Source organism: Ambystoma mexicanum, chromosome 13 (assembly GCF_040938575.1).
Source record: "Ambystoma mexicanum isolate Mex_15411 chromosome 13, UKY_AmexF1_1, whole genome shotgun sequence".
Classification (NCBI taxonomy): domain Eukaryota; kingdom Metazoa; phylum Chordata; class Amphibia; order Caudata; family Ambystomatidae; genus Ambystoma; species Ambystoma mexicanum.
In genome coordinates, this window is record NC_090938.1 from 207,349,053 (window position 1) to 207,359,192 (window position 10,140).

General features: G+C 47.6%; 1 protein-coding gene across 1 annotated transcript in view; it reads right to left on the minus strand.

The window, feature by feature from the left end:
• SARS1 (seryl-tRNA synthetase 1) overlaps positions 1-6,632 on the minus strand; it is a 345,554-nt gene extending 338,922 nt beyond the window's left edge. The window contains exon 1 of the mRNA XM_069633659.1: positions 6,349-6,632. Coding sequence (XP_069489760.1) covers positions 6,349-6,484 — 136 coding nt within the window. The 5' untranslated portion in view covers positions 6,485-6,632. The remainder of the gene's footprint in view (positions 1-6,348) is intronic.
• Between the last annotated feature and the right edge of the window lie 3,508 nt (positions 6,633-10,140).

The window sequence follows — 10,140 nt, forward strand, 5'->3', positions numbered from 1 at the left end:
GTGACCAATTCGAACAATGGACAATGTGCCTGGGCCCTGAAAACGTACTGTTGTGTTCTCGTTTTGATTATTGTTAGTTTTGCAACTGCTGCCGTGGGACTTTGGTATTTTGAAGAAATGTATCCTTTGAAGCCTCTGTTACCGACCAAAATCGTACCAACTGTTTTGACTCCCTCTGTACACCTTCACACTCTGTCCCCTAGGGACTCTCGGCATAGACAGAAATATTATAATAACACTCTGATGATAGTGATGAATGCTACGCATGCTATTTTTAATAGGAGTAATTGTTGGATCTGCACTCACTTACCACAACATGGGAACAAGGGACTGGGATGGTATATACATCCCTTACCTCTAACAACTTCCTGCTATGCCTCTCTTAGAGCACTCTTTTTTGGCCGATGGAATGATAGCATCTCAGGGAACTTCGATGGGACTAATTTGAATGAACGTGAATTGACTCCCCTGGGATGCTCGCTTTTCGCAAATAGGAGTAGACCTAATATCGCTTCTATTAGGCCGTCTGATAAACTTTCTTTTCCTTTTCAAAATCTAGTTTCTTTCAAGATGGCTCCGATAGGCAATAAGGATGCCATGCCTCCTTCTTATTCTGTAAATCATAGTCCTGATTCTGTCCCTTTCTGTGTACAAAGAAACGGCACTAGGCCAATGGGAGATTTCGAGCCTTGTGTAAATATTGTAAATTTGACTGGGGAAAATAGGCCTTTGTATGTAGGGGGACCCGTTTATTTTGTTTGTGGTAGTTTAGCTTTTCCCTGGTTGCCCAAGGATTGGCAGGGGACTTGTTATTTAGGGATATTGTTACCAGGTGTATTTATAGCCAGTACCTTAGAGGTATCTAAGGCTCGCCCGCGACGGGATAATGATGGAGATACCCCTGGACAAGTGTTCGGGGATATAGCCAAATCAGTAGTCCCCTTCTGGGGACAAATAGCAAATTCAGAAAACATTAGGGGATTAGCGAGGGTGTTGGAGAAAACGATCAACCGGACCACGGACATACTTTACAATATGACCTTAGAGCAAAAGGCGATAAGATTGGTAGCACTTCAAAATCGAAAGGCATTAGATGTCATTTTAGCTGAACGAGGTGGAGTATGTAAATTAGTGGGGTCCGCTTGCTGTGTTTTCGTACCAGATTCTTCACCAACAATATTCAAAGCAATTCAGAATTTACACACTCTTAGTTCTGAAGTCCATATCCCTGTAGGAGACTGGAGCCTTAGTACTTGGTTTTGGGATTCTCTACGATCTTGGGGGTGGAAGGTGCTTTCTGTTATTTTAGGTATTTTAGGGACTCTGTTATTTCTTTGCTGCTGTTTTCAATGCCTCCCGAGTATATGCGGAATGATAGGGGGATGTTGTGCCCAGGTTATGAGCGCAATAGGGCGTAAAATATACAGCATCTAAAGAATTCATGTTGCAAGAAGTTCTTATGAATAACTTTATGGCTATTGACATTTCAGACAATGATGCGGAACCTATGGATGCTAATGCCTTCAAGTATTTTCAAAAGTATTAGGAAATGATGTTTTAGCACTTGGCATAGGCCAAAAGGAGGGTCTGTGGAAATCGATATAATATTGTGACCCCAATCGCATTGTTTAAATGTATGTTGGCCTACGCCAAGCTGTCTAAAGAATACTATGTACATAGGTTCCGCGGCAAGGTCTTGACCTTAATGTATCGTGTAAGCCGCCATCTTGGATCTAGCCGCCATTTTAGGTACTCTTGCAGTGTGGAAGTCACCCTGAATCACAAAATGGAGGCCGAATGACATATCGAGTAAGACTTCGGCCATGGTGACCTCCGCACACGTGAATGAATAAAATGTTCGCAGGCTACTTGTTAGGGTCATGAACTAAGACCCTGTCCTCTCTTTAACCTATGTGTAAATATGTAACCGTATCAGCGGAACTGATCTAATATATGGAAATTGTGTGTTCGACCTGGCTACGAACCCTAGCCATGGTTAACTTGCAAGAGGGCTGGCCAATGCAGTACAAAATGTATAAAAACCCAAGCATCCCGATGATCGGTCTCTCCCACTTTCAGTGCGAACCTAACGTTGAAGGTTCGCGTGTTAGTCAGAGGGCCGAATAGCTATTCGCGTGTCGATTGACTTTGGTAACTTTGTAACTTTGAAATAAAGCGCTTTGTATGTCCATTGTAACCTGTGTTGGTGTGTTTCCTTTTGGGCTTCCCGGCCTCATATCAATTTCTCTGTTTCCACACTACAACGGATCCCCCACCCCTGTCTCCTTTCCCCCGTTGCATCTCTGAGTCTGCACTCCTATCCAACCTGCAATCAGACCCAGAGCCAGAGCCCAAATCCAAACGCTAAATCTTGGCAGTGTGAAGAAAAGGGGAGGCAGGGGAGTTGGGTGGGCGGTTTTAGAATGCCTAGTGAGGGTGAAAATCTTGCTGATTCAGTTAAACTGGTCTTCCGGAATGAGCAAATGACCAGGGAAGTTCTGGGCACAATGGACGGGTCCCCAATAGTGAAATAGTAATCAGCACACACAGATATCTGGCCTTCGCTGGTCCCCCTGGAACTGTCCCAAATAATAATATCTTATCTGGAGCTAATCTTTTACCCATGGGGAAAAGATCTCCTGTGAACTGATTTGGCCTAAGGCATATGTAGCTGGGAATCCTGTCTTACGCTTTTTCTTAACCCCAACTTCCTATGGTGGAAATTATGCACAACTGTATTTATTATTGTGTATGTATGTATGCATGCATGCATGTATATGACAAAGAATTGCTTAGATGGTTTGTACAGCCGAATAAAGTTATGTTCAAACGATTTTCAAGGAATAAAAAGTGATTATTGATGAAATACAATGTTGCTCTGCCCTTCACCAACATTTCTTGTTTGTAGATTCCGGTAATATTTAGAGCAAGAAGGGCACTGCTTTTCATGAGTGATTTAAATGAGCATCTTTAGCATTTTATGTTGTAAATGTATAATCCCGCAGAACCAGGTTTGTAATCTATTGTTGCCTAATAATTTGGTAATATTTCTGATGTGTGGCCAAATCTGTGTAATTTGTCAGGTGCACCCTTTTTGTGGCAACTGAAACAGGAATCATAACCGAAGTGAAGCATTATTTTGGCACCTCTCGCTTCTAATTGAGGCAGCCTTCATGTCTTACGTTAAGTGCGGTCCATTACACAAGGCTGCACCAATCTACTTGCTTTATCAGCGCAGGGTGCAAAATTGAGGAGAGCTGGGAGCTATTTAGCTCCTGCTTCTAGCATAGTAAAGCCTGGTTAGCTTGAAACCAACAGCTACTTTTGGCTTCTAGGGCCAACTGGTTCCTTCCAAACATGTAAAATGTGGCATTAACTTTGAGTATTTGAGAATGTTATTAAAGAACAATTGGAACACATCTAATACACATTTCAACACAATGGTTCATACAAAAATGGACAAACGTATAAAGGAGTATCTCCGATAGCTCCTGGTTACCCTGCGGTTGCTCCTGCCTAGTGGGGTGATTCTCACACACAGGAGCCGATTTTAGCTCCTGCTCATCAAATTTCAGATTCGAAGCCTGCAGCGCAATATTTCTCCATACAACTGAAATAAATGCACCACACTAAAAAGCAGCAGCGCAGCTTTACAGCATCTCATGCTTTTTGGTTCCATTCTATTTCACATCATGCAGTGGGCCCAACCAAAGCACCCACCTGGGCCTTGAGAGGATGGATTGTTTACCATGCCAAAGGCTGTCTGCATGGCAACCATGGCTGCAGAAGGCATGTGTTGTACAGACATAGACGGACCGCTCTCTGAAGTGCTGGCTGCTTCAAGGCACTGGCTGGGTCACCGGATTTCCGACTTGGAAATCAGGCGAGTCACAAATCGGCGTAGCTAAACTGCAGCTGGAATGGTATGGAGGAATGGTGGACAACAACCACCTTAATGCCAGTTGGTGTTTTCAAGGGCTATGCCAGGCAGCTAGTGCAATGATGGTACTGCGCTATAAAACCTGCTGCAAGACATATTCAGTTTGCTGCTCGTTATAAATTTGCCCACGCGATCAAGGGACAGGCCCCTTTTTCGATGGGCAGTCACATTTACGGGTCACCCCTAATGCCTGTGTGCACATGTGGACGCTCGGGCACTCCTTTCTAGAGCCTGTCTGGATCATAATTATGTCCAAACACAGCACTATATTTAGCATAGGCTGGCATTTTAAGTCTGCACTTGGTATATATCCTGGCAGCACTTAGGCATCTGATGCCTTTTTTTTGCATACGATGACCATACCTGGCACGTAAGACTACAACTTGCACAAGATGGGCTGCTATCAGGATGTTATGACAAAGCTGAATTTACCATAAGCTGACTGTACCTGCTATGCAGAGCTAAGTCACATAAGATGCCATTATCTTGTCTAATGTTACTTTACTATGAAGCAGTAGCCTCGGCCTACGATTGCTCTTTTGGCTCTGCCCATACCACATTACAACTACACACACCTATGGCATATCAAAGCTGCACGCTAGTTAGACATGGTTGGTAACCTAAATGCATTCTCATCGGCTTTAACTTCAGATTTTTTAATTTTACATCAGTGATGTTATTTCTGAGGTCAATTGCCATGTGACATTTCGGGGGATGTCGAGAGGGACAGAGGGGGACAGAAAGGTTACGTGATGTCACATCCTAAGATGCCATCGGATATGCGATATGGCATTTTTGTGAATTTGGGTCGTCCCTGAAAAAAATGTTTTAAACATGGACTGCGAAAGGACCAAAGCAAGCCCATTTTAATATTAAATACCTCAATAACGAAATCTTGTGCACTATAAACAGTTTTTAGAGAATAAAACACGCACACGAAAATGTGTAGGCAACTGCATGATTTAACAATAAGGTTTCCAAAAATTGTCTTATTTATCTCAGGCGAGGCCATTCAAGCAGGTGTGCTATAATTGTCGCCGCGCCCTTGTTGAGAATAATCCACGCGACTCACAGCCGCTGTAGCTCTATTGTAACTTATACTAATGTCTTCTGCAGATGGACAGCCCGAGAAAACTATACCGCCACAGGCAGGCACAGATAGGCTGCCGGATGAAACGCCTGGGCGAGGGACGCGTACAGCTAAGAACGAGAACATCTCCGCTGGTTGCAGCAATATTGCATCAGACGCCACGGGCTGGAGAAGCAGGAACTCATACAGCACAAGGCGCATGGAACGTACCGCCTGCAAGAAAACCATGTCGCCAGACACAGAACGTATCTCTTTTGTGCTGAATTTTAAAAAAGCGCAAATCAGTAAGGATTGAACATATTATTGGACATATGATGGCCTTCGCAACGCCTTCGATTGTCAAGAAAGATATAAATGAATGAAACAAGACGTCTTAGCTCGTATTTAAAAATAAATTAATAATGCGTTGCATAATGTAACTGAAGTAGTCCCATGATAAGAATAGACCATTAAAATGAAAATCTATATATACGTGAAAAGTTGAGTACAGTAAAGAAAATCAAATCTGTATTTTGTGGGCATAAATAAACTGGAGAGAGCCCTGGTTAAATACGTCGTTAGAAGTTGTCAAATTAAACGTAATCATCCCCTCCTTTAATAATTGTGGATCCTTAGTCCAACAAGCAACTAGTGACAGTCGACCCTTTTATACTAAGTTATCAGTCATGGGGCGCTTGCTCTGCAAAACAAATACGTGGTGCCTCCCCATTTTCTGTACCACAAGTACAGTGCGCGATGCACAAGAAGCGTGCCTCCCTCCTGTTGAGGGTGTGCAAACGCCTGGCGACTGAAGTGGTCGCAGGGTCTCACACTTAAGAGTCAGCTCACACTGATATCACAGGTAGTGATGACCCCTTGAATAGGAAGAGTGCGATCAGAGAAAGATCTACACTGATATCAGGAGCGAGAACGTGGGCTCACAGAATACATCCCAGACAGTGCGTGAGCTCTCGGTGACAGCAGTGTCACACTGACCTGGGATGGGGTGACATGCCAGACAAGGTGTGAAGGCACAGTGACACAATGTGCAGGGTCAGGCGTGTATCACACCCAGAGGGGGGGGGCTCATTGCTGCATCACAGTGACATCATGTGAGGTCACACTGACACCTGTCTAGGTGTTGTGGGGTGGAAACGTGCAGGATGTGAGACCCCACTGCCATCAAAGGGGGAGGGGTGGCGATGATAATCTGAGATCACAGGCACCCCAACACCCTCTTCTCGCATCTAAAGTTTGCCCCAACTCCTGTGTATCTCGGGAATCCGCCCTGTCCCTTCTGGGTCACTCCCCTCTACCACCAACTGCAACCCTTACTCACTCCGCCTCCATGCCCCGTCAGCAACGAGCAGTCGGTCCACCAGCCCGGGGTCCTTAAAGCGCTTGCGTTGGGTCTCCCGCACGACTTCGGGGTCGCCGCCCTTATCGGCACGGAAGAGGTCTAGATCCAGCACCATCCTGCGCGGCTCCGTTCGGGCTCGGTCGCTTAGTCAGTTCTTCTGTCAGAGCCCGACCGGCACCTCAGACAGCAGGCGCAGAGAAAGGGAGAAAAGCGCATGCGCTACCTCGGGCACGCGTACAGTAGTAGCAGTAATGCGCATGCGTAAAGGACACGGGGCGAACCAGCATAAAAGCTCCTTCGGTCTTGCGGCTGCTTGATTGCGCCTGCGCATGTAAATGACGTCTTCGGTATCCAAATTGGAGAAAACTCAGGTACGCCTGCGCAGAACATCCTTTACAGTAATTTTGTTCAATGTCTAAACAACCATTAGCAACGCAATAGCTATGGCTTCTATTTATGCCAGTTATTTGTATTGTCTGCCCATGTAATTACGCCATCTTGCAGCAGCTAAAAATAATGAACAGTTAGTGTGATGATATGCATAGCTCCCAACCTTTTTTGTCACCTAGGCGGGTGAAAACACCCGATTTTCTTTTTGGCGGGTGAGAGGCTCATTGAAGTGAATGGGCGTATGAGGGACTTGGCGGGTGATTCGTCTGCTTTGAAGGCGGGTGACACCCGCTAAAAGCGGGTGTGTTGGGAGCTATGTGATATGCCCCCGGGGTCCCTGGTTCTGCGTCGGACCTCGGGATGGCAGGCCTCTGGTTCGCGGCGCGGGAAAGTGCGGCGCAGCAAAGAAACACACGGACCACTTCGATCAGTGCATAAACCCGGACTGGCGTTATGATGCCAGTTCTGGTGATTCCTTTATTTCCTGTGTGTCACGTGACCCTCGAATGGCGGGCACGTGACACCACATTCCTCCCCAACTTGGAGGTGTTTGCGCAGTTGTCAACAAACATACATTTAACTGGTCTTCTACATAACTTGGCATACTTCTTGGATAAACAAAACTTATTGACTGGGCTTAGAGTTCACCTTAGCGAGGCTTCGGCCAGCTTACTCTGTCCATGACATATCCATGCAGGCGGGACGACGGTTTGGGCCTCTCCCTCAGAAGATACCGGTTGTTTCTTTTCTCCGGTGCGTCTGCCCTTGGAGTCTCGGCTCTATCTCTCTCACTTTGCTGGCGTGGGCTGTCTGATATTCCGGGAATAGCTGGACTTCCTGGTGCCACATGGCCGGGGGGTGAGGGTGGCGCCTCCGCTTCTTCCCTAGAAGGCATCGGTTGTTCTTCCCACAGTTCTGGGGGTACCTTCCTGAAGTGAGACACGTTCCTCGTCACTGTCTCACCCCCCTCGGGTGGCTGTGACCATACTATGGTTTGTGGTACTAACTGTCCAGGGCTGGAGCTCGAAGTTGAGGGACATTTTCTTAGGCAGGGCTCGATTCTTGACAATGACGGTGTCCCCTGGCGTCAGCTCTCTGTGGCTAGCTCGTCTGGCGATGCTTTCTTGCTCATTCCGCCTCAGCCGCGTAGCGTCTATGGCAGGGATGTCTGGTTCTGGAGCTATCCACTGGGGGTGTATGGGTAGTTCCGCCTGAATGGGTACGCCTAGCATGAGGGCTGCCGGGCTGATCCCCGTAGAGGAGTGCAGGGTTTGCCTGTGTGTTCTCAGGAACCGGTACACTGTTTTCAGCCACGGGCGTCCCTGTTCTTTGGCGATCCTGATGACTTTGTTGAGTGACCCCATGAATCTTTCAGCGTCACCGTTCGCTTGGGGCCATCTTGGGGTGATTCGCTGGTGTTTGACATTTACTTCTTGGAAGTACTCGCGCAGCTCTTGACTAGTGAATGATGGTCCGTTGTCGCTTTTCACTTTCCTCGGTATTCCATGTGTGGCAAATATCTTCTCTAGTGTGAGGATTGTGGTCTCTGCGTTAGTAGATGCTACGTGTTCCACCTCCGGGTATCGGCTAAACTCGTCGATCACTACGAGAAGATACCCTTCGCCAGCAATTGTGCAGTGGTCCATGCTGACAGCGTCCCAGCGTTTGCAGCTTCTTGGGGTGCTGCTAATCGGTTCGGGGTGTTCTGGTCTTCTGGATGCTTGGCATGCTGCACAGGATTCGACTAACTCTACTACCTTTTGTTGTATGTTGGGCATCCACATCCTGGACTTGAGGTATGCAGTGGTTTTGACGATGCCTTGATGGCCACTGTGTGCTAGGCATAGAGCTCTGTCTTCTAAGGACGCGGGCAGCACGATTCTATGTCCTTTGAGTAAGATGCCTTCTGGGGCTACCGAGAGTTCATGTCGGATCCCAAACAGAGCTCTGAGTTTGACTTGGGCTGACGCAGTGCGCTGGGCCATCAACGTGAGATAGTTCTTCCAGTTGCCAGCTCGGACAGCGGCAGTGGTGTGTTGCAGGACAGTGTCTGTTTCAGTTTCACTGGCCACTTCTTGTAGGGTCAGGGCCCGTGGCCTCGCGCAGGCGACTATGTGACAGACGTGTTCGTCGGTTTCCTTCGCTTGGCGCCGTTCTCTGTCAGTGGCAGGCCGCGGGTGGCGGGATACGTAGTCAGCTGGGTTGTCTGTTCCGGGGCGATACTCAACCTCGATGTTGTACGGTTGTAGCTGCAGCATCCATTTCTCGATGCGTGTTGGTGGGTGAGGAGCGGATCCACGGAAAATCGGGATCAGAGGTTTGTGATCCGTGAGGACTTTTGCTTGTTTGCCTAACAGGTACACTTTGAAGTGACGGCATCCCCATAAGATGGCTAGTGCTTCTTTCTCTATGTGTGCGTAGTTCTGTTCAGGTTTTGTAAGCGCTCGGCTGGCGAACGCCATGGGGACCACGTTTCCCTCGTTGTCAGTTTGGGTTAGGACTGCTCCGAGGCCGACGGGGCTGGTGTCGACCAGGAGTTCAGTCTGCCTATCTGTGTTGAAGAATGCCATGGTGGTGGACGCGGATAGGGTGTCTTTAATTTGTTGAAACGCTTGCTGGTGGGAGGTGGTCCATTCCCACTTCTGGTCCTTCTTCGTTAGTTCCCTGAGTGGGCTTGCCATGCTGGCGAGATCGGGGATGAAGCGTGCACAATATGTCGCCATACCCATGAAGCTTCTCACTTCGGAGGCTGATTGGGGTGCTTTGGTGTCCTTTATGTCTCGTACCTTGGACGGGTCGGGGGATACGCCCTTGGCGCTGAAGATATACCCGAAGAAGCATATTTCATCTTTGTCGAACTCGCACTTTTCGGCGTTGAGCGTTAGGCCCGCTTCTTCTAACCTTGCTAGGACCGCTGCCAGTCGTTTGTGGTGGTCCTTCTTGTTTGATGCGTATACGAGAATATCGTCGCTGATATTGGTGGTGCCTTCTAACCCCGTGATGACTTTTCGGATTTCGTGCTGGAACACTTCCGCGGCAGATTATATTCCGAAGTTGAGTCATTTATACCTCATCAGGCCGAGGTGAGAGGAGAATGTAGTGATGTATCTCGACTCTCTGGACAGCCTCAGTTGGTGATAGCCTGATCTAAGGTCAAGTTTGCTGAAGACTGTTGCTCCTGTGAGGTCTACAATAAGCTCGTCTATCGTAGGTGTTACATGCCGTTCTCTCCCGATGGCTGTGTTGGGAAGCCTCATGTCAATACAAATTCTTACCGCGTCTGGTTGTTTGGGTTTTTGAGCCACCACCATGGGCGAGACCCACGGGGTAGGGCCTGACGTTTTTTCTATGATTCCCGCTTTTTCTAGCTTGGCCAGCTCT